Genomic DNA, 25,474 nt, shown 5'->3' on the forward strand with positions numbered 1-25,474 from the left:
TGTGATTTCTTTCTTGTTTTGCTTTTCTTCATTGTGTCATGGGTGGGGTAAACACGTCGAGTTCCGTTAGGGTGCACTCTACGGACTTGTGGTGTAAAAGAGCCATGATGAAAAGAAAAACGTTGGTCAATATTTCTTAAGAGAAAATGTCTCCGTTGTTCCTCCGTCGTCTCTTTTTCGTGACTGATTTCTTCTTGGATGTGCGTTTGCGTTTTTTAGGTGCTCTCAACCGCTGACCGACGGGGCGTTTTGCAGGTCTTTGTGCCAGAACCATTAATCCCGAACCTTCTTGAGGCTCCGCCTTACGGTGTATTTGTTCTAACACCCGACCTGCTACATCCGTTGCAATGTTTTTAGCAGCCGTTTGCAGGTGAGGTCTGGCGACGCTGAACCCTCTTCTGATTAATGGACTCACAAAACAAAATAATTTGGCAAAGATTGATCCCAAGCCTCGGCCGTATTGGACAGGTAATCCGTGAAAACCGGATAACGAACCGCCCGCCTGGTTTTCGTAATAGTCGACAAAACGGTAAAGATCAGGATGCATCTCCAACACCACCATTTTTTCTATCTGGGTCTAAAGTGTAGAGTGATGATAACTTTCCCGTATGTAAATTCAACGGGTTGATTCTGATCCGTCTTGATTTCGATTCTTATATCTTCAATATGTCTTCTACTGACTGGCATGTAATAAAGAGGGTTAAAGGCTTTAAACCCAATGTTTCCGTGACTGTCCTCGATAGGTATAGTTCTCAGGAGCGGAGAAAAAGCGTCACCCACTGCCTGATGATACACCACGTCTGTATAAACATACAGATGGTACATGCCCGCTTTTATATCCGCGGGATGATGGGTCGCTGTCCACTGTGGTCGGCAGCTAATCCATTCATCGGGGGATGCCCCAAAAATGTAAGCTAATGGCGCTTGGAATTGTATCCTGAAACGACCAATCCCTGACCAGAAAAATCTCCCCTTTAATGGTGTATATATGACTTTGTTTTCCGGATGGATTTTTTTGAGGAGAGCATCCACATCGTTTCCGATTTTTACAATATTATCGTAGTAACCCGCCGGCAGGGTCAAAGTTTTGATGGTGAATTTGCTTTCGTCAAGGTATCGAGGTATCAAACTACCTTCAGCCGGGGTCCCTTTTTCCCATGTGTCCACATATTCAAAAGTTGAATGGTCTTCAGGTACGTTGAACCATGTATGGGGATATGATATTTCACTCAACGCCACTTCCCAGTTCCCTTCGAGAGCTATGTGATGGGCCAGATTCACTCTGTATTCCGCTATCGTATTGTCTATATACACATCAGAACTTGAATTGGAGGGGAGGGTGACGCAAAATCCACCTTCGAGATTCGGATCCATGGTGTCAAATGTCGATAGTTCTTGTAAAAGCATCTTATTTATAGATCCACGACTTGTGTAGCGGGGACCCAACTGTCATATTTCATAGGCCAGCCCTTCCAACGTATGAGAAGCTGTTTCTGACCGCCGACTTTACGCCGTTTGATAATCTTCTCCACATGAAAGATTTGATCCTTAGTTATCGTGACTTTCTGGAGTTCATGCGCATAGAAAGATCCTCGCACGATTTCGCCGTCGTAGTCTTTAAGCCTGTAAACAGGCGGAAAACGAGGTACACACTCCGCTATCGTAAACAGTTCATCTGTAAAACTCGGTTCATATTTCTTGTCAAAGACGCCTTGCACTTTTGATATTCGAACAAGATCCCCCGATTTAAATTTCATTTTTATTCTATCACTACCTACAGGTTTTAGGTTGCCGTACAGGTTTTGGAAGACCTGCCAAGTATGTGACTTGATTAGGTTTCATTTTTATACTTGTATGATAACTTTCGTTGTAACTGTCGAGTAGATCTTGTAATACGTCGATATAACGACGTGTGTTCTCTGCGGTGAAATATCTCCACATTCTGGTTTTTAAAGTTCGATTAAACCGTTCGACCACCGAGGCTTTCAAATCACTGGCAGTTGCAAAATGATGAATATTGTGTTTTTTCATCAACCTTTGAAAATGCTTGTTGAAAAATTCCTTCCCCTCGTCTGTTTGTAATTTTTGAGGGACGCCGCTGCGGAGCAAAACCGATTCAAAGGCTCGAACGACTTCTGGTCCCGTCTTGTTTATCAAGGCATGCGCGTATGCACGCTTTGAAAACACATCGATGACCGTGAGTAAATATTTAAAACCGTCGTTGTACTCCGCTAGAGCCTGCATGTCACATAGATCGGCCTGAAATTGATTCATAGGTTTTGAAACAAACACTCTGTTCCTAGGGAAATGAATTCAAGCCGGTTTGTGCAAGGTGTATGCATCTTGCGATGATAAAAAGTCCTTGACTTTATGACGCGTCACTTTTTCACCCAATTTCTCCCGCGCAGCTAAATGAAGGCGATCTACGCCTCCAAAGCTGGCGGGTTGAATGGGGTCGTAGTAAAGTTTTTTCAAGCACCTCTTCACGCTCATGACGGCTTATGATTTAGTTTCAATCATCGCACCAATATTTATCTAAACACACAGACACAAATGCTGCTTTTTTACAAACATCTATTTTTATTGGTTCACAGCAAGGTCTTCAAATTTCCCCATTGTGGGACTAATAAAGGACATCTTTAATAACTTTGTGAGTCGTGCTAATAAGATGAAACATGCTGGTGACATAAGAAAAAAAAACATATGACGAGGTTAAATATGGTTACACACACATGTATATAATGATATGAAATCTCTAAGTCGTAAAAAGTCTATAAGTCATGGTTAAAACAGAAGGATTAACTTTTGCTTCCAACATATCTTCAAACATCTTCAGTTTATGCGCAATCTCCACAGGTTGTTGATGACGGAGACGGTATCTCATCACATCGTTAAACAGCGTAAGTATGGTGAGTACATGACCCACATTTATCTAATTTTCCCAATTTTCCAAAACATTTTGAAACGTCCCTGAAAAACCCGACCGACTCACAGCTATGACGTGTTGCACAAAAGATTCCCAAGGCGTTTGAAAAAGCGTCAAAGACATGACACGTACTTTTTGCATAAACAATAAAAAATTTTCAGTGAGAGGGTCTTTATCATCAACATCAGGATTATATGTAATTGTTCTATTTATTATATCTACCCATCCATGGCTTCTGTAGCCAAAAAACGTTAACTTTCTCAACACATTACCCATTTTTTATTCAAAGTTAATATTCTGGATAATATATTCTTCAAAACTATCACGCTGATCACGGTTTATCATCAGGAGGAAGTTCTCATCTTCTGCAAGTTGGGCCGGTAAATTCTGTACGAGCGCTAACTCCACCAGTAAGATCTCAGCAACGCGTTTGACCGTTTCTTTATCCGCTTTTACAGAACACAATTCCAACAGGTAGTGAATACAAGGCAAAAACTGTTTGTTGCAAAGGATCGGTATTATACGATCATAATGCATTCTTATATAAAAATGACCCCCAAGATGAACATAGTTATGCAAACAACCCTGTCTTTTCTGATACCTTAGCAAAAAGCGATTGAGAATATAAAGAATCGCCGCTTTAACGACTATTACAACATCCATATCAACCCATCCCTTAGGAGGATCATCCCATGACATATGTTGTACAGCACCCTCGGGAATAGATGCAGGGCTAGGGTTTGGTTCGGTCAGAGTATGAACCTTAGAGGAGTCATACTCGATGTTTGATAGTTCTTGATCGGACCAACTGGGTCGTTGTACCTCATCGTTTTGTGAAGATTCAGCAGATGATATGGGGGTCATCGGAGGGGTCGAAGGCGAGGTATCAGGACGGATCCATCCTCGATATGACTGCTCGCTGGTGTTGTACGAGGATGGGACGGTAGTAGGTAAGGTTGCCGGGACGTCAAACCATGTAGAGTACGTTGGCATTGCCTGGTTCGCGCGTGATGGACCCGGTCCTTGCCTACATTTGTAGGGGTGTCAGCACGGCTCCTGTCTGAAGTTGTAACGGTCTCTACATCGACAACTTTTTCAACCGTAGTCTGATCATGGTCAAATGTAGGTTCGTCCATACCGCTATCTGCAATACAAAGATACTTTTATTAAATATTATATAGATTTATAGAAATATAACTCATAAATAGTTGCATCGTTTACCTGAAGAGAGTTCTGCAATGTTGTTTTTGATCCGTTCAGGTACCCTGATGGGTGACACCCTTCTCGGGGTGTTGGTGTTCAGGGCCAGGAGGCGTCTTGTTCTGAGCATCTTCATTTTCATGAGGTGTAGGTATGGCTCTTCAGCTGGAAAAAATTGGCTTGTCTGTCTGGAGCTTGGTTTGGGCTTTACTTATACTGGTTTGAGACAGGGGGAGGGTTAAATGACGTAGTCCGGCTGCCCAAATATAGGAGGCCCAAGGGGTACATGTCCTGGCTTGTATTGTTGGTAACATGCCGAGGCCTGTTTCTACAAAGGAATTCTTTGCCGTGTGGTTGGTAACATGTCTAGACTTGTTTCAGCAAAGGAAGGGGATGCTTTGCCACCCGGATGTCCAAATATAGACACGTTTCACAAAGGTAAGTATGTTTTCTTTCCTTCTGTTTTTATATGGTTTGTTTAATAACCCGTCAGAATTTATTGGTTCAACGATTATATGAGATATGATTATTTCAGACCCCCATTGAAAAGTAATAACAATGCATTAATGATTTGCAAATGTCGGTACTAAGGTCTTAACCTAGCTGCATGCTATTTCTTAACCCAGCTGGATGCAATATCTTAAACTCGGTGCTATATCTTAGCCTAGCTGTATGCTAAATCTTAAACTCTGTGCTATATCTTAGCCTAGCTGGATGCTAAATCTTAGCCTAGGGGCTATATCTTAGCATAGCTACATGCTATATCTAACCTAGCCGGATGCTATTTCTTATCAACATGGACTACAATCCAACATGACGACCACAGATGACTACAAAACAACATGGCGGATGCTGAGAACTACAAACCAAGATGGCAACCGTACATGAAGTGACAGGAAATGGGAGGGGTTATGACATACCAGGAAATGGGCGGTGTTATGACGCACCTGGCCTTGGGAAAGGCCATGACGTTACCCGGACGTTGTAAATCATAGGGGTCATAAATCATGGGGTCATTAACACCTTTTATTGGGGTCATTAACACCTTTTATTGGGGTCATAAACACCTTTTATTGGGGTCATAAACACTTTTATTGGGGGGGTCATAAATCATAGGGGTCATAAATCATAGGGTCATAAATACCTTTTTGACACTACTAGGACTATCTTCTTTTTTCTTGTTCCATCAACATGACAACATTAACAACTCTAAATGGTAGCACGTTCTTTTCCTTTGACGTATGTATAAACACATGTTCCTGTGCATGAATTAACAGTCCAGAAGGCAGATTTTTAAATAGCGATATTTACATTCATGCATCCGTCACGTCTCTCGCATACAGTTAGGTACATGGTAGAGGGGTGCTTGTTGGCTCCTATGTGTGCAGGTCTAAATGCAAGCTTCTTGTTTTCAACAGATTAGCCAAGAACTATACTCAACTGGCAACCTTGACAGCACACAAACACACACACACGCACCCCCACACACACATTGAACTAAAATGAAACGCCAGAGCAGCGTTGAGGTGCTGCTCCAGTCCAGCTCAGTTGTGTTCTTCCAGAGGGGATGTAGAGGATGCTTGTTGTGACAGCACACACATGCACACACTCATACACACGCGCGGCTGCAACCTGATCTCTGACTATTGGCGGAGCGTCCTGTCTCTCACCAGTGACAAGGTCAGCCCCCAGGTTTCTATGGTGATGGGTGACGAGTCCTTGGTGACACACTTAGAAACATGAAGATTGCCGAATCCACACACACACACAACACTTCTGCTCCAGTGGAACCTCTAAAGTTAAAAGTCAATTCATAGTGAATTGATTTATCTATCATGGAAAGCCTCGCACCTATAAGTAGTCAATTATTAGCTCTCAGTTTCAAAAATATTCACCAACCTCTGGTTTATAGGCTGACATATTCAAACTCATGTTACATGAGAGTCAGTAAGCAATTTAATGACGTTATTATTATTTTGATTACATTATTGTTGAAAGTGACTGTTATTTGGAAGTGTTCATAGTTCTCTTTCCCTTGATTATGGCCCGAGTTTAAAAAAAATGCTGAACCTTGGTGATTTTGTGACGCTGCATTGACTTGAAGCAAATCAAGCAAAAATGAAGTGCACTACATGGGTGTTACCAGCAAAGGCGCTGATGATTCACCACCAACTCGTTTGTTGTCTGAGGAAGATCAACATGAGATGAGATCATCCTTTATCAAACCCCAGAGGGGAAATTTAAGACGTCAGCTGTGGCTGCCGCATCCTTTATGGCACAGCACCCGTGGGCAAGATCATGCTCTTATTCAATAAACATGACATCAAAGCTGGAGTTCTGCCATAATATTAGAAAGGTTAATAAATGGTGAATTTTATAGATAATTAATCAAGGGACTGTATTTTGTTTTTCATTTTTAATATGAACATTTTGTACACTTTTTTGACAATTAATTAAGAATTTTGAAGTGTTACGTGAAACAAGCCAGTGAAGACGTTATGACGGGAACAGTTTGACTCTGACAGTAAGTTTCTATTTTTGATCATTTTCTATGAGAAAAGCTATACCGAGGTCAACTTGTGTCTCAGAATGGATTGCGTTGGACCTTAGAGGCTCCACTGTCCTTGTAAGGAGGAATGTGTACTGAGTTAACTTTTACAAAATCAAAAGTGGGCGAGCGTGTGATGCAGTAAGGAAAGAACTCACATTCACTGAAGCACACCGCGACATCGACAAAAAGACAAAATCTCAACAAACACTCAGAGACGAACAAGCGATGCCGTTTTCCGCATCGGTGTCTCCGCAACACCGTCAACGGCATTCTGTGCCTAAATGAACTTGTGTAGAAATAATTCAAAATCCCAAAACAAAATGCTGAGGGCTGTACAGTGTCTTTTTGGTAGAAAAATAAATAGAGAAAATAAATAGATGAATGACTAAAGTATATTACACTGAGTCTTGAGAACGTCTTGATGTTGTCTCCTCTTTTTGTCTTTTTTCAAAATATGGATTTCTTTAAATTGCATAGTCATGAATGCACGCCTCAGAGCCAGGAAGGACAGTCAGCTCGTGCCCCTGCAAGGCATTTGTCTCCAAAATGCAGAACCCCAAAAAATGGAGGATATATTCTTAAAAAAAAAAACTTGCATTCTCTGTAAAAAAAAAAAAGTGCATGCATGTTATTTATTGTGTGTGATGGCGCCGCGGGCCGCTCTATTGTCTGCGCTTCTATTGCACGCGTGAGGTCTGGATGTGCGGCAGACTGGCCAACAGTCAGCAGCCTGTCAGCAACACTTGCTCTTACTAAGAGCAAGTGCTCGGCCTGCTGGGATGCTTTTCAACAACACACATCAGGGGTGGGGGGGTGGGGGTTGCGGCGGCGGGGTGGGGCCTTTCATCCTCGCTTGCCTTCATGGCATTTGCTTCCACCTTTTCTTCAGCTCACTGGTGTCTTCGGACCAAGCAGAAGAGGAGGGGTTTCCTGCAATCCTGTTGCATTCTGGGTGAGAAGGGCTCACTGAGGAAGGGGGGCTGAAAGATGATGAATGCTGTCACTTCCTGCTCCGAGCTGGAGACAAGTCTATACCACAGTGTTGTTTGTACCCATGGCCTTCTTGGTGCGGATGCTCATGGCGTATTCCCCGCGACTTGTCCCGTTCTCTTCCTTACGTGGCGGTTTCCTGACAAAAACAAAAAAAACAAACAGTGAGGACATGACTTTGTTTGGATTAGATTTTGATTTGTAATGTTTTCCTTTTTTCAGGTCTTTTCTTTCTCATTAGGGTTTTATTAGTGTTCTTGACAGCCCCGGTCCTTTGTCTACCAATCAGCTTCCATAGCCACACCTTTCTTGTCCGTGTGTGCCTTGTTTTTCTCATCATCTAGCTTTTATTTAGTTCCCTGGTTTCTTTCTGTCATTGGCGGTTCAATGTTTTTGTCACTGAGTCATGTTCTCAGTTGTGCTGTGTCCTTTCCCTGTGTTTGTTTGTTTACCAGAGCTGGGCAGTCTGTCCCGAGGGCAGAATGGTTCGACCCTCCGACTCGGCTGAACGCCCATTTTTAGGGTGGAGTGGGTTACAAATTTAAAAAAAGGGTTTGAGGAATGACAATTTTTATGAATAAGGCTGGAGCGTCTAGGCAGGATTGGAACAGAGATAGCGGCCGGTGGGCGCGGGACTGACCGTCAAAAAAGGGTCAAATGCCCAGCTCGCTCTGTTTGTAACTTTGATTCTTGTTTTTTTTATTTATTTATATTTTTTGAGTGGACTTTGCTAATTTAGTATTTTACTAATTCTTTTTAGTATTATTCAACATTTCTTGTTTAACTTTTTGTTTTGGGGAAAATAAATAATTTTCTGACATTCCTCCTGCTTCCCTCCACTTGGTCATTCCACCTCAACACAGGACAAAACCCCTCAACTCTGTCAGCCAGAAGATAGTGGCAAAGCACTTTTTTCTATTGAACTATATAGTTGCTACTACTACAACTGTACACTATATATAAAAAAAACAGCAACTAAGTGAGTTTTTCACAGAATAACTGGTGATAGTTTCCCAAAAGCAATCAGCAATTAGGTCAATTTGCAAATTCCGATCCAAGAATCTGCAGGGGTTCATTGTATTTTGTACAGTAAATTGTAAAAGGACTGCACTGTCTCATTACGTTATCGAGGTAGCGGAAGTGAAGATAACTCCAGAGAGGAAATGGAGTGCTGCCACCGTTATCAATGGTCACCATTCCACTTTGCGCTCCATGTCAACTAAAGGCCACGCCATTAAAAAAAAAAGGGATTTTTGAGTTATTTGAGACGCTGATTTGATTTCCTCGGTCTCGTCGATCCTTTCTAATAAGGCCTGTGTTCAAAGGTCACATTTGCAGTAAGGGAAAGATGCATTGCGACGCAGGCGATAAGGCAATTACCTCCTGCGACTGTTACAGATGCAATCTCTACTCTAAGTAATGAGTACGTGTGTGGCTGTCGAAACAAGCTGGGAACAACATCCATCTATACGTGAAAGTACCTCCTGGTGCAAAACTAAAGACGGGACGAATTGGAGGCTAGTATTATTCAATGACGCTCCTTTCATGCACTCTTGTATGCCTTTGTGCTTATATTATATTTGTCCAGTGTACTGTGCCTTGTGGAGCGACCCCCCTCAGATGGCCTGGCTTATGTAACTCAAGAGACACATGTGAATACAGTTGGTACAGTCATTGTCCCGCTCCGCAGCGTACAATGTCCACTCCAACGCAGAGGAGCCTTGAGCGACATCTTGTCTTTCAAAAGCAACGACTGGTCGCTCCAATTTTGACCGCTCCTTCGCAGACTGGTCCAGACCCGGAGTGCACCCGATTATCACTTAAGATTGACTGCGACTTGGCGGTGCGAGAATATGTGTGACTTGGAATTGTTTTTAGTCATTTTGTTAGCTAGCAAGATTAGGCCTAAAAAAAAAAAAGAACTATGTACATAACTAATTGGAATAGTGCTGAGCATATCTGCCTGTATTTATATACAGTATACTGTATATTACCTTGTATCCAAAGCAGAAAAAAATGTAGAAAAAATAAGGCATATCGTAAAAGTAAAAAATAAAAAACTTTTCATAAGACATCAGCTCAGTGAGCATCTCAGGCAGCATTGTCCTCATCAGAATGCGAGAGACGAGGTTTAACAATATTATTATTAACAATAATAATGACGCTAATGATAATAATAATAATAAATATTATTATTATTTAAAAATTGTGGTTTATATAGGCTATAGGGCCATATGATAAAGAAAATAATATTGTATGTTGGGAAAAAACTAAATAGTGTTAATGGAATTTGCACTGGTTAGAGTATGCCTGGATTGCAATGAAGAGGTTCTGGGTTTGAATCTCTGCTCAAGTGTGCTCAATGTGACTTTTAGTGCTTGCCAGGCTTTACACAGTTTGTTGCCTTTCGATTGACTATTGCCAAAATTCAGCTGGGGTCGGCTCGAACAGAAACCACAATGAGGATAAGCGGGATTTTGTTGTCGCTATGATAGAATAAAAAATGTACAGTCTCGCTGTCTCCATCAACCATGAAATAACCTGCAAACTAACAAACATAAAAATGTTTTTTTGTTAAACAAATTCATCTTCGTTTCTCTTCCTGAGTCACCATGTTAATGTGACTTTTTTCTTTTCAGTCCTCACGTCACCATGGTTATGATTCCCCTGCTCCAGAATGTACATCAATGTATAGTTTTCCTTTTATTTTAGCATTTTTTTCAATGCGGTGCACTCAAGATGACCAACACAGCACACCTCGCACGTAATGACATCTATCCCCATATCCATCCATCCATCCGTCCTCTATACCGCATTTCCTTAATAGAAAGCATATTCTCCTATTCACGCTTCAGTCATTTTTTTTTTACTCGCCTGGCTTGCATCTACATTTCTGACACACGCACCATACGTGACCTGGAATTTTGTGTGCAAACACCAAGCAGGTGTGATTCTGTGAAGTCTGAGGGTGACCCTAATTTTAGGATTGTGGGTTTTTCATATGAGTTTATTTTGAAAATATGTCATACTTTAAATGTGAAATTAACTTGGATAGTGGATCTTAAAGTTATATTGATCCTCTCCAATGAATCATCAGTTACTTTGGGTTGGGAGCATGTGTATTTTATAAATAGAATAAAATGAATTTCACCAGAGTTCTATGCTCATGACTGAGTGCACGTATGGAGAAGTTTCATTATTTCTATGGGTTTCATGACCGGCATAGATAAAAATAAATAAAATAAAATAAAAAAACACCATCGCCCCCACTACAAAGACTGAAGTTGTTGTGCATGGTGCTTTCAGACAAAGTCCACGTTGCTTGCATGAGCACCCAGGTTGTCAGGCGAGAACATACAAACTCCACACAGGAAGGGGCCAGATCCGAACCCAAGTGATGTATGGTGAGTTTTATGGCTGGTGAGGCTCAGAATGTAAAATATAATCAAGTATAATGAATCAATAGAAGGGAGAATTCTTCAGCGGTTGAAGAATCCAAAGAGGAACTAACAACAAAAATGCCCACTTTTATGGATGACAGCACTACTTCTATAGCTCAGATTTATACACATACATTACACACAATACACCATAATTTTTTTTAGAAATGTATAAAAATAGATTAATAAATAATAATAAAAAATCTGAGCTGCAATAATTATGAAATGATCAAGAGGCATGCATTCATTTATTCTACTTTTTTCTTTTACTTGTTTATTTATTGTGTCTGCTGCTGTAAAATGTATATGTTGTACGATGACAATGAAGTAATCTAATTTAATAAACAATCACACACACAAAAGACAACATATTTAGGGAAGAAAATCCTCATTTGGTTTTATTTCAATCGCTTGCCATGTTGTCCTCTAAGGTTAGTTTAGTCCATCATTTCTGTGTTGCTTTGCCAAGACTTTTCCTCTGCACAGTCTCACTCTGTTTGAACGCTCTCCCGCTGTCAAGTTGATTCGTCAGCCCTCGTTTCCAGTTTGCCCCCGTTTTCAAATGTGATTTTGTCACACCTGCTAAACCGTTATGTCACTTGGTGCTGTCTGGGCTGTCACAGCCTCCGCCACTCACACACGACACAACTCCTCAGGATTCCTGCTCGGCTATCTAGTCCAAGAGAGTGCGGTACTTTCATTTGAGAACACTTAACAAGTGTGGAATGGACCTGTTCACATTTTGGGGACAATCCAGGTGGTTTTTCCCGCAATATTTTATTTCTAATATATTTGTGTAAACTCAGAATCCCTGAGGATTTTATGCTAATTTGGTTATAAAATATAAATGCAATGCTTTTATAATGTAAACAGTAGACTTGTGGCTTGTAATTACTTGTTGTGATATAAACGTTTGCATGTTATTAATGTCTCTCTTATACACTAATGGCAGATTAACCTATTTGAATTTTTTTCTGTAGAGCCTATCTTCAACTATTTGCTGAAAAACGCATCTATTCACATATTTTGGGGGTCTTTCGGTAATACCCTAAGATAGTTGGTGGCAAAACCTTATTTAATAGGAAAGTAGTAATTTGGAATTGTTGAATTATTGCTAAAGGGATCTCACATGAAAGATCTTTGTTGGAGTGAGCTAAGTTTAGCTTAGTTTGTTTGCAGAAGTCAAGGAGGAAGTTTGTTTTTTTAAATCAAATTATTTGTAAGTTTGGAATGATATCAAAGTGTTTTGTTTATTTTATGGTGTATTTATGAATCAAATTATTAATGCAGCTAAATATAACCAATTCTGGGAGCATGAATTATTTTTTTATTTTTCATCTCACTGTGTCGTTTTTACCGACCTTTATTTTAAATGTTGATTTTATGAGGGAAAAGCACATTGTGCACCCTCGCAAGACTATACCGGCTTTTTCGCTAACGGTTTCATGGATGATTTTCTTGCACTGTGATGAGTGGTGGCCATCAGGAATTTCGGGAGTTTCCCTAATGTCCTGTCCATTTCTGGGTGACCCGTCAATGACTATCACTTAATATTACTTGAGGCTTACAAGTTGTTAATTACCAGATATCCAAATGTTGTGAACATGAGCACTACACTCCACTAAAAAGAGTTTGAAGTTGTTGTTGTTGTTGCTTTTGGCTAAGAATGAGTCATGGCGTATGTTTTCTTGGGGACAGACGCTACTCGGCATGTCCCCGAAGGACTCTGGGAAAGCCTAAGAGATGTAATAGTCCAGCCCGGAGGCGGAAGCACAATGTGTTGTGTGGGTGAAAATCAGCCCATGTGACTGCCGCTATGCGAGCTGCCGTGTACTGATGCCTGTCTCAAGGGGACCAAACAGACACTTTGGGGATTCTCCCATTTCCCACATAAGACTCAATACTTTAGATTTTACTCCTTCAATTAATTTGAATATCGTAGAAAATTTAATTTCATTAGTTGAATTCAAAAAGTGAAAGTCATGTATTATATAGACATTCTACATACTTACTGTAAATTGTAATGTATGTATGATGTATTTATTTTTATATAATTTTGATGATTACTGCTCACAGCTAAAGCGAACCCCCTATTAAAATAACGAACAAGAAACAGTCAGAAATAGTTTTTAAATAGGAATTAAGTGGAAATTGGCCTTCTGAAGTGGTTGCAACTGTCCCTTGAGGGTTTGCCAGAGCAAGTCACATGTTTGTTTGTCACAGTTTTTACAGCAGATGCCCCACCTGATGCAACCAACCCACTTTTTTTCTGGGATTGGGACCAACAGCAGGCTCCAAGCTGGGAATCAAACCTGTGCTATCGACACAAAAGACAGCAGCCTATACCTCTACACAAGGAGTGTAGCCGGCGTTCCTCCAGTATTGATATTTTTTTCCCCATTGTGTTGAATGAATTTCGATATGAATCTCTATTTAAATTGAACAAAAAAAAAAATATAGTTTTCCACAATATTCCAATTTAGTGAGATGCAAATATTGCAAGGTGCAAACGTAACAACCATCGTCCATGTTGGATGAGGCCACGGGACAGGACCGAACATTCTTGGAGCTCCATTGGACCTGTACGCACGCTTTCAATATGGATGCCAAGCTGTTGACACGTGGCAGGTGGCAACACAGCACCTCACATGTTAGATGAATTTTTCATAGGAAAGCTGTGCAATACACATCGCACAGTCCCGTTTGAAGTTTAGGCTACGGGTCGTAGTGAAATTAGGACATGTGAATTACAATTACCATCTGGAAATCGGAGTAACATCCGGTGGTTCACAACACTACAGAGCGCTGTGCATGTATCTGTCGTGAATTGTGAGTTAAAAAAAAAAAAGAGAGAGGCTAAATGATGAAATATTACATTAGAAGCCTTTTGCTTAACATTTAACAAGTTTCTTGGATGTACTGCATTGCCCTTGAATCGGTCGGGAGCAGCTGCGGAGTAATATCCGCTTTTAGACAAGCCTCCCGGAGCGCTAAGTGATTAGGAAAAGCATCTCGCTCCATTAGCACGTCGGGCTGAGCTTTGTTTATTTTGGCTTTCTGGGTTGGCAGACAGCCGGGAGGGAGAGCAGCTTCATGTCTTTTTGCTTGGGATGCCACGGCAACACTGAGAGGCAAGCATGTGTCTGATCCTCTTCTTTACGCTTGCACACACCAGCTTCCCTGCTGCTGCTGCTGCTGAGCCCTCTCGAAAGAATAGAATAGTGGGGAAGTGGTTTTTCTTCATTTTTGTTTCCCTGCCGGGCCCTTTGCTTGTGACAGATGAGTGGCAGACAAAGATGATAAAAAATAAGAAAAGGCCAGCAGGTTTGTGGCCCGAGGATCCAGTTCCTCACCTCCTCGGCTGTCTGCGGCGCTCTGGCCCTGGCCCTCATCCAGATGATTTTATTTGGCATTGACGGCCTGCAAGAATTCTATAAGAACTGGATATGGTTTTTCGCTCGAATTGGTAGTGACTAAAAGGACTCAAGAGCATTGTTTAAACTGAATATGGACGAGGCAAGTTGTTGAATATTTTTGAAAACTTGTTTCAAAGTGAATTTTATGTAAATTATTTCGGTGTAAATCTTTCACGTGGTTTGTTTTAGAGGTAGGAGCCACCAGATGCAAAACAGTCTGCTGATTGTCCAGCTGAGATTGTTTCACCATTTTTAATGTCACGACAAATTCATCAAGCAGCAAGAAAAGAAAAACTGCCAAATTGAAGATGTCGTTATTGTGACATGACGCAAAATGAAATTTGATTCACCACAATAAAAATGACCAGCTTTTGCAACCACAATGTAGTTAAAAGAGAAGCTAACACTTAGCTTAGCTACATCTGAAACCTCTTTGACTGTACAATCCAAAACAAAGTATCTTAACGACTTTGTTGGCTATCCTCGCCATGGAACATGTTATCGTTCCTTTTCATCATCATTTATTCTCCCTAGTCTTTTAAATGATTAGGAGAGCCGTGACAAATCCTAAAGGAAGTCAATTTATCCTTAGATTGCTTGTCACTGACAAATGAATGCCTAATGAGCTCTGACTGGACCTGGTTTGAAGTGGCATTGCACTGAAGTCTGCATGCAGTCTGGCGCCCAGGAGGGCTTCAGGACATGACTCGCTTGCATGTATAAAAGATGTGGCCTGCGACTGAATGACTGCGCAAATTAATTCATAAATAATGACTTGCGTTTGGGGAAGGAGCCTGTATTGCAACAACACTTTCCTGCCACTTTTGCATTAAAAAAATAAAAAGGTGCCCCTTGGCTACACAGGGGTGGGGGGGGGTGCTGGAGAATTGCCATAATGAATTCCTGAGCCACCCAGCCATTACTTCCGCTGCCCGACTTTGCCTATTTGTTGTTTGGAGAAAGGAGAAATTGAGTTCTGCTGAGGGAGGCTTAACATAGTTCAATAAATATAACGTAGAACAATACCGATTCATCACGAACAAATAAAACAACTGCGTGATTTAGCATACACATTTGGAGTTACTATCGCACGGGTGTGTAAATATGTCCAGATGCTTATGGATGGTTGCTCACATGCAATGGGAGTTGGTGTGTGTATGTCTTTATTAAATGTCTGCAGACATAACCGTATAATTCAGAGCGCATGTGTGACACTGAATGGCACACAAAAATGGGTCTGGCTTTCGCCGCGGGCCAAAACTTCACGCAGCCTTTCCTCTAATAAGCCAAACAGGGGGAAACATTTCCCGTCGCACCAGCAACCACGTGGGATTCCTCTCCGCCACTGTGAGATGCACTTGTGCAAATAAAAAAGAAGAGTGTAGGGGAGGCTATCGCATAATCAGGCAGTCTGGAAATCATCACTTTCCCTCTGAGACGTTTTCAACCCAATCTGTGATTTCACCTCTGTGAGGCCCACACAGGGTGAGTATGGAGCCATTTGTCCTCACTATCTTTAGCAAGATGCAAAGTTTTGACTCGTTGTAATCAAATGGTACAATCTGATTGTTCTCAACTCCTATTTCAACGCCCTAGTTACTCTCAACAGAATAATCTCTGTGTCATAGGAAATTAGAACTTGACAAGCTATTAATTGTATAATTGAGGATTATCCAACACCTCCATCCCCCTCCCCTCGCTCGCCCGTGCGGCACACCTGATGAGCTCACACAACATTAATGCATCCTTTGTACATTCACACTGGATGCCTCGGGAAACACATGCAAGAATTGACCATTACCCCGCCACAGAGAGCTAAAAATAGCATCTGGTTTCTCTAATCATAACATCTCCTTTATAATTCCCATATTCCATAATTCATCAGTTGCAATGAGACATCTTATGTGTATGATATATGCAGACAAACCGTGCGCTCATGAAAGACATTGTGAAGGGAATTCTGAGATATCTTTTGAAATACATTCGAAAAGTTTGAAGAAAATTGCTGAAAATGTGCGAAAACTGAGAACTATGTCATCCTCAATTGTAGAGCGCCAAGTGTTTTTGACGTTTTTTGGCATGGCTAAAAAGACGCACAGTGAAGCACTTCAGCTTGAGCAAGAACGTCCCCTTCCACCACTATTTAAGAAATTGAACAGTGGTTGTTCGTCACAATTGCAACGTGGTTAGCTATGGCTCTGTCCGGAAAATGTATCTTCCCTCAGATAGTCAGCTAGCGTTGTCACATTGGAGTGCCTCGCCATACAGAGTGCATGACGGAAAAAAAAAACCTGTCAGACATAACAGCCAGTGTGTGGGCCAGGACTTTTGGCTGGTTTGGTCATTTTGGAGCGCCTCGTTGTCACAGCATGGAAGAGCATTGGTACATTTATCAAACCACAGGAGGCTTTAAGAGGCTATATTTTCACGGTTTTGGTTTTATAGGCATAAAAATGATGCTCGACAAAGTAGCATCCATTTGAATTAGAAAGGGATTTCTAATTCAAATTTGGTTTCAAACGACAGTTGACAGCTGAGTGGAGCAAGTATTAGCGCACACACTGTCTGAGAGCGGAGACAAGGGCTTGATTGTCCACAATTTTGAAACCAACCAACCACACACTGTGGTGTGTCAAATTTAGAGAACATTTATTTCCACTTTACAAATATTTTCCTGTGTTTTTTTTGTGTCCATTTTCAAAATGGAATCATTTAATCTCAGTGTAACACATTTTAGGTTATGGAATACTCAACATTCATTGTCTGCTTGACACATTGTGCCGTAATTGTGATTATTATTTTTTTTTATTCCCTTTGCTCAATTATGGCAGAAGTCTGTGCTCTACTTCATTTGAACATCAAAGCATGACATTTTTAAGAACAACCGACCTCTTGATGGCCTTGTAGCAAATGATGATGGCAGAGAGAAGGAAGAGCGCTGAGGCACAGCCCACTGTTCCCAGCACTATAAAGTCCATATCTGTCCACCAGGGTCTCACCAAGGGCACCATCGGTTCTGCCACTGGAGAAAGGAAAAGCAGGAACACGTCAACATGACTTCAAGCAAAAGCCGAGAAGACTCTTGACTCAACTCCTGTTCTTCTATTTAACAGTCAATGATTGCTTTCCATAAACCACCTCTTACACCACCCATTAGTCGTGGGCAGGAAGACTCACTCACTTGTCCGCATCAGCAACTTGGAGAATGTAGTGCATCCATCTATCGATCTATCTATCTACCTATCGATCTATCTATCTATTTTTATTACTTGCGACAGTTGACTGATCCGTTGTTTTCTGGTGTCTATTGTAAATGTGTAAAATTTGTATTTTAACTTACTGCTTTTGCTGTCTTTGATATTAAATTATTGCTACTTTGTATAGAGCGCTTTGTTACAGCTGCGACTGTTATGAAATGCGCTATACAAATAAAGTTGTATTGTATCGTGTTTTATGTTCATTGTTATACAGTAAGCCGCTCCAAATTGAAACGCTCCCGTCAGTCAACGTTGCATTTGTCAATTCAGCATTTTGTCACCCCCGCCCTAGCTATGCTGCTGGTTCTAGTTTAAGGTAATATTCCTGCTTAACCCATCCCATTCCTTTGAAGGAGAAGGATTTTTGGGGGGGAGACTGTATTTTTATCCATGCATGTTAATTGCCTTCTAAAGATTACACTTTGGAACAAAACTTCAGGCCCTGGATGAACGAATGGGATGATAATTATGCAGTTATAACGATTAAAGTGAGCTTCCATTACATGAATCATTCATGAGGTATCCTCCCGTTTTAAACAGTCTCGTAAAGGAGTTAAAACGAACTAAATGGGCTCACTTGAATTTTCGCACAGCACGGAAATGCGTGTCAAGGCTTGAAGCATGCGGTATATGACATGACACCAGCCGAGTAAAAATGAGAAAATGCTTTTTGTTTTCTTTTAGCAAAGTCATGTCGAATGGTTCCTTGGTTTAGGGTTCCGTTCCGATGGCAGCGGCGTACAGAAACCTAAATATGGACTAAGTACACACACTAACAGCCGCTGATGCAGTTGTAAAGTCACATTCACAGTAAATGTGTGTATGAAAAACAATTCTAGACCATGAAGTTTAATCAAATAAAAAAAAAATATGAATAATATGACAGTATGTGAGTGTCCCTTCTTGATTCTTACACTTCTCTCCATTTCAGAACCTTGAAATGTCATAAACCACGTCCTTCATGAACCGTGAAACTCTTTTACAGACAGAATAAATTTGCAGAAATGACTGAAACTGTTGGAAGATGCAAGAAGGCCATTAAATCATAAATTTTATTTTTTTACTGTGGTGTGACTTTGACTGACAATGAGTACTGAGGAAGTTGGGAAAAGGCGTACATTTTTATATTTTTAGAGTTAGGAGAAGTATTTGTGGTCTATCCATTAATGAGTTTCTGTTTTTTTTTTCAGTTTTTTTATCCTTGTTAGAATGAAATTTGCATTGCTTTGGTGCACAAAACGGACAATGTGATTTGTGATAGTACAAATGGTATGTTGTTTTATTACTTATAAGCAAAAAAAAAAAAAACACGCTTGTTAGGCCATTAAAATTATTCATCAATGTAAGCAAACCATTTTAAACACTTGATATTGGTCTGTAATGTATAAAAATAACGCACCCGCCTGCCCAGCATATAGAAAAATTAACACTTCACAGGGCCCGCAAATAGTCGCAATGGTGACGGCGTGTTGAAAAAGTGAGGGGGGACTCCGACATTCCGACACGCCTGACAAGTACGACAACTAATAGTGCTACTAATAATAATTTAGTTTTATATAGCGCCTTTTTACATGCAAAAGAGCTATTAAAATATTAACTAAATTTCTCTTTAGGCAACGCCTTGCAAATAAAGACAATTCAATTTCAGAAGCAAAAATGTTTGCCTCCACTTTCTGCTCAAGGTCGAATTTGAGAACATAGTGCATGAATGATGAATTATGATCCTGAAATAAACACTACTTAAAATGTTGTCATCTTATTTCAGACTGCTCTTGTTTTGGTTCTGGGAATGAAGCTAAGCTGTAGGGGCAGATCTATTCTAGTTCACTTTTAGTATTTCCTAATGTAAAATGTCCTAAAATATCTCATTTAATACCATTGACGGCTAAACACGTCAAAGATCCATTTTTTATTTTTGCTCAGCTGGTTGCGAATGAGATATCTGACCCATAATGTCCCTTTTTTAAGCGCCATTTTTTTTGTGTACCGATCACAGGATGTTACTCCTACAAGAGTGCAATGAGCAGCAAACGTTGAATTTAATTGCTTGTGAAGGAGAGAGGGCTTTTCGAAGTTTGTGTTTGTCTGCAATTGGCTGGCAACCAGTCCAAGGCTGTACCGTGACTCTTGCATCAGGTCATTTGGTCTCACCATACTGTACGAAGGGCCAGTCCACTTTAGTGTGTTGTGAGGGATCGTCAGGTGTACCATGACAAATTATTCATCCATCCACCTATGATCTGATCTGCTTCTCCTCATGAGGGTCCAGCTGTCTTTGGGCAGTAGGCGGGGTACACCCTGAACTAGTTGCCAGCCAATCGCAGGGCACACGTAGACGAACAACCATCCGCTCTCACAGTCACACCGAGGGACAATTTAGAGCGTTCAATCAACCTACCATGCATGTCTTTGGAATGTGGGAGGAAAGCGGAGTACCAGGAGAAAACCCAAACAGGTACGGGGAGAACATGCAAACTCCAGACAGAAAGGCCGCAGCCGGAATCGAACGCTCGACTTCTGCACTGTGAGGCCACCGTGCCACTCAATTCCTCCAATTTCACTGAATTCATTGAATTTTTTTTATTCACTACAAATGTTGAGCTATCAATATCAGGCAATAGTGACAGGCAGACTAATTAGAATAGATTTTTGCTTGGTGCTGTATTGTATTGCAAATCATATTTCTTGACTCAATAAAGGCTGGGAAATACTGCTTCAGAAAATCGATGGGTGGTTTGTGTTGCTCGTATATGGATAATCTCAGCCTGCTGTCATGTGTCCTGTTTCGACTTTTTGTTGTAGTCAGTGGAAAGTTACATGCAGTCATGCTGCAATGATGTCACACTATTTCAGAGTTCATGCGCCTGCCGAGGAAACATAAGCAAAGTGAGTTAGCGCCGGATTTACAGATCTGAGAACCGCATTAGGATGAATGATGTGGTATTTTCAAAAGTTTGCATTTTTGACTATTTACATAAAAATCACCGGCCAAAAAAAGTCGAGTCACCTTAAAATAACTGAGCATTCACAGCCCGACTTGCGCTTTCAGTCAGACGCTTCTGGCGGCGTTTCTGCGGTGACCTTGACTACAATCACGAAGGGGCACTAAGACGCCTCGTTCAAGAGGAGTCCACTGGTGTGTCAGGGGGATAAACACAAACAGTGTGCCAAAAAAAAAAAAAATCATTGGAGCAGATTGATGAAAACCTTTCCGGTGCTGTCTGCTGATGATGAAGTACTCCCCCCGCCCCCCTCTTGTAAAGGGCTCAGGGTGAGTGATTCTAAAGAGTCACGGTAATAGCTCACAATGGCTGCATCATCAGCAACGCCTGTCGCCCATATTTCAGAGCACTGTTCATTAACAGAGCTGGAGACCATGCACAAATCATATCCACTTTCGCCGTGCTAGCGGTTGAAATATGTCGGCCTATCAGTGGAATCCAGACAAAAAGAAATCTGCTGCAACAGGCGCCGAACACAACACGCACTTATCGCCGGCAGCTCAACTTCAAAACAAAAAGTGTGCTGCTTCATTAGCCTCTTCTCTTGATCGGATTATAGCTAATTTAATTAAGTCGTCTGTGTTTTAATCAGGGGGAAGAGGGTGGGGGTCCTCCAGGGGAAACCCGCGCATTGAGCCAGTGAGCTTGCCGGCCCAGCAGGCTTTGGATCTCACAGGCAGCTGGGTACTCCCCAAGGTCAGGCCCAGCATAAATTAACTCTGCTGTCAACATCCTGCTGGCTCCATCACATGCACGAGCGTACATGTGCAAAAACTCGAGAGGACGGATGGTGTATTTCTGCACGAAAGGAAGCACGTCACATGGAAATCTGCGAGAGAGGCTGCAGTGGCTAAAGTAGTCACTCTGTACTTGGGCAGAAGTACAGATTCTCATGAAAAGGAAACACTGATTTAACTCCTTTACAAAAGTTAAAGTGAAATAGTTCAGACTCTGAAATGTACTTAAGTACAAAACTAACAAGGAATTATTACAGTCAAACCATAGACTACTTTTCTTTCTTTTCTTTTTTTTAACTCAAGCGCTAGCTAGCGTTGGCTAATAGGCTTTTAGGTTTTCAAATAGAGCTTCCATTGTTTTGCCAACATTGTGAATTAAGAACCGAAACTTGCAAAATTAGCAAATCCTAACAACTAAACAAATAAGCTTTACTTTTTTTTTTTCATATTTGACGGAGAAAATTTGACTTCCCATATGATCTAGTTGTTTTAAACTAGCTCAAGACACAAATCATTTTCGGAGCAGACAACAGATAACAATTTTCTTAAATAAGGCTATTGTTCTTCTCTGTATAGTTGTGTTATTAATGCTCACGGTTTCACGTTCCTCCATGCTGCTATTGTCCCCATTTTTTTCCAACTTTTAGGTTCTCAAGAGTTCACTCAATCAATCAATCAAGATCTCAACCATGGTTGACGTTACAATTCTTTTTTTTTTTTTTTACCATCCTGTAGTCATCAGCAGTGTGTCAAAAAATGAACCGGCCTGTTTTGACAAAGTAAGGAGTAGAACGTCCACATACCTGTGTTCAAATTTCAGGAGAGTAACAAACTATTGTGGAAAGAGAGCACAGAAGTGTGAGACGGATGCCCGTGTTCTTACCTGTGGTGCCCAGTAGCCGCGGGGGAGGAGGGGGAGGCGGTGGTGGGGGGAGTGGAGGGTATCTTCTACAGTGGCACGCCAGCTGGCACTGTTGGCTAACTTTCTCTGCTGCGGTCTGCGAGCATGACCTCTGGAGTTCTCCCTTTGTTTGGAATCAGGAAGACAAACAAATGAGTGAAATGCTGTCCACACACGTGCTTGATTGTACTCAGCATTCTCTCCCACTGCTGTTGTGACTGGCTCACGCGGAATAGTAGCACATCTCCAGCTGCAATCCCTGTAAGAAGCCACCCACCCACCAACAGAGTGGGCAGCAGGCCGCCCCGAGGAGTGCGAGTGGGTGGACTTGCAAACTCAAGCAGATCGCATTATACGTGAACCCTGCTAACAGTGCGTGTGTGTGAGCAACAGCTCACCGTGTATCTGTAGGCAGCAGCGTGGGGGGCACAGGTTACACTACTCAGCACTAGCATATGCCTGCTGCACACATCCCGCTGAGATTGTCGGATAGTGTCGGGGAAAAAACACTCAATGTTCCCACTGGTGATATTTGTGTGCCATGAGCTGTGTCACCACCAACCTGCAAGCATTAACTACTCTCTCTGGCCGTACCTGCACAATATACTGACGTCCAATTCAGACATCCAGAAGTATTTACGTTTGCAGTATTTACAGAGATAATGCTTAGTTGTGTGTGTGTGTGTTTTTTTTTATTATTTTAATTTGACAGTATATAAGTGTTATTGTGTTGTAGTGATGTAGGAATGCACTTGTCTGAGCGTGTGAATGCGCTCCTAATATTTTGGCTACTCCATTTAGCAACATGGCACAGCCTTTACAAAGCTAATAGGAAGTAATCAATTTATAACCTGTTTATTTGTGCGAGTAGAGGAACTACAGCGAGCGTGTGTGTGATGCTAAGAGATGTTATTAAAATTTGGGCTATTAAAGAGGCAATGCAAGAGTGACACGTTTTGCCAACACAATTGATTCTTGGTACCAATTCAACTATTACTAAGGTGTGGTTAGAGTAGTGCGCATCTGGACTGAGGGATGTTCTTAATATTTTGACAACCTTTTTTTTTTTTTTAGCAACGAGCGTGGCAATCCCTTTGTAGTGCTCTCATTCCACACAAATTAAACAAAATGTCTGCATTATCGTGCCGTAGATGTACTGGCCCCAAACTCCTTTGATTCATACTGAAAGCTGTTCTTAATATGATTTCCTAGCAGAGATGCAGGCAGTCTTTGCGACTACAGGATATTGAACAATGTTTATTATTGTGCCATTCTTAGGTGAGGACTGCACCGAATCGTACTGTGGAGCGTGCTTTATGTTTTGTATTAACTAAAATATTAGAAACACAGTGAGTACGATTATGGAGTAAAACTTGCAGTCAACCTATCATGCGAGTAAATAAAACGTTGCAAACAGCTCTCAGTACAAAATAAGCACATCATCAAGAAATAACTCCAAATATTACTGTGAGCATCGTGATAAGACAGAATGGATAGATGAGAAGGTGTGACTAATTAAACGTCCTCTGTGTAGTGTAGCACAGGGAGGGGGGGGGGGGGGGGGATAACAAAGTGTTGCATGTTACCTGACATGAGAGTAGGAGCAGCGAGAGAAGGCAGTGAGCGAAGAGGAGAGGCCAACAACTTAAAGTGAATGGCATGAGATCTTGGAGCGACATTCCCATTGGCGCTCTTCTGGGCGATCCGAACGGATGCAGCATCCATACAGCACGGGCGTCAAGTGTTCGGGACACCACCTTCCTCCTCCTCCACCGGGCGGGATCTTAATCCAAATCGTCGGCGACGCAATAGTACCGGTGTCGATAGCGTAGGACGGGGCGAGCCGGTGGCATTGGGAGCGGCGAATCACCCAAATAGATCCACATCTCTAAAGTTGCTCTCTCTCTCTCGCTTCAAATTCTGGTTTGTGTTGTTGTTTTTGATTTTGGAGGATCTGTGCGGTGCCTTACATGATCCCTTCCACGGCTGCCACCAGGAGTGCAAATGGGCCACTCGAGCCGTGGAAGTTGAAGGCGAGAGAGAGAGAGAGAGATAGAGAGAGAGAGAGAGAGAGAGAGAGATGAAAGAGAGAGAGAAAAGGGGTGAAAAGAGAGAGAGAGAGAGAGTGAGTGGGTGAAAAAGAGAGAGAGAGAGAGAGAGAGAGATTGTGCTGCAGGATTGCTCTTAACTTATTTGTAGTGCGTGCAGGGTGAGTCCGGAGGGCAGAACGGAGGGTCTCTCCTCCTTACCCCTCCTCCTTCCTTGTGTATGTTCCAAAATACAAGGTTTGGCCATTTGGGATCATCAGCTCATCATGACTGCGTGTGTGGGGGTGCGTGTGTGCGCGTGTGTGAGTGCGTTAAGGTATTGTGCGGGTGTGTATGTTAGAGTATGTTAATGCATGTTAGAGTGTTATAGTCTGTGTGTGCGTGTGTCAGAATGTTGGAGTTTGTGTGTGTGTGTTAGTATGTTGAAGTAAATTAAAGTATTTTGGTCAGTTCATTTGTTACTTTTGTGTTACAAGACGTTAGTGGTTTTGATTTTGAGCCTGTGTTAGCGTGGTCCGTCATTCGTCACCCGTCAGCGGCCAGTGTTGCCCGCCCATTATTTGTCAGTCTTTTTAATTTTTTTTTTTTGGACAAGCCAAATTGGAATTGTCATTCCGTCAGTCTGTCAATTAGTCCGTCGGTTAAGTTTGTCAATTAGTCTACCAGGAGTCCATTGGTCCATCAGTCCGTACCCCGGTCCACCCAAAAAAAATCATCAGCAAAACGGGCTGTCGGTCAGTGATGGGCTCTCGAACTGTCAATGATGGTCCACTGATGATTACACTGACGAGTGAGAACCAACTTTCATCTGACATTTTTAAAGAATGTCGCAACATTCGTCACCGGTCTGACAGAATGCCCACCACTTTGTGAGTATGTGAGTTCCCCTCTGCCGAAAGTCACCAACCAATCAACAGTAGAGCCAGCTGTGGAGCCCATAAGGATGACGAAAGCCAATTTAAGTCGAGTGCAGAGAAAAAGAGAGTGAGAGAAAGAGAGATTGAAA

The 25,474-nt window shown here is 41.7% G+C and overlaps 1 protein-coding gene across 2 annotated transcripts; it reads right to left on the reverse strand.

Annotated features, from left to right (window-relative positions):
• Positions 1-96: 96 nt before the first annotated feature.
• LOC148343279 (proline-rich membrane anchor 1-like) lies at positions 97-24,446 on the reverse strand. Of its 2 annotated transcripts, XM_088318159.1 has the most exons (5): positions 24,007-24,446; positions 22,403-22,544; positions 17,413-17,545; positions 7,730-7,806; positions 97-7,657 (listed from the first exon to the last, which is right to left on the reverse strand). In XM_088318159.1, the coding sequence occupies exons 1-5, from the start codon at positions 24,139-24,141 to the stop codon at positions 7,641-7,643; spliced, it is 504 nt and encodes a 167-aa protein (XP_088174285.1). In that variant the 5' UTR covers positions 24,142-24,446; the 3' UTR covers positions 97-7,640. The 2 variants fall into 2 exon arrangements, with proteins under 2 accessions (XP_088174285.1, XP_088174274.1); XM_088318148.1 differs by having other exon boundaries at positions 97-7,806; positions 24,007-24,445.
• Between the last annotated feature and the right edge of the window lie 1,028 nt (positions 24,447-25,474).

Source organism: Idiotropiscis lumnitzeri, chromosome 1, assembly GCF_059441095.1.
Source record: "Idiotropiscis lumnitzeri isolate Australia: NSW breed Sydney's pygmy pipehorse chromosome 1, RoL_Ilum_1.0, whole genome shotgun sequence".
Classification (NCBI taxonomy): domain Eukaryota; kingdom Metazoa; phylum Chordata; class Actinopteri; order Syngnathiformes; family Syngnathidae; genus Idiotropiscis; species Idiotropiscis lumnitzeri.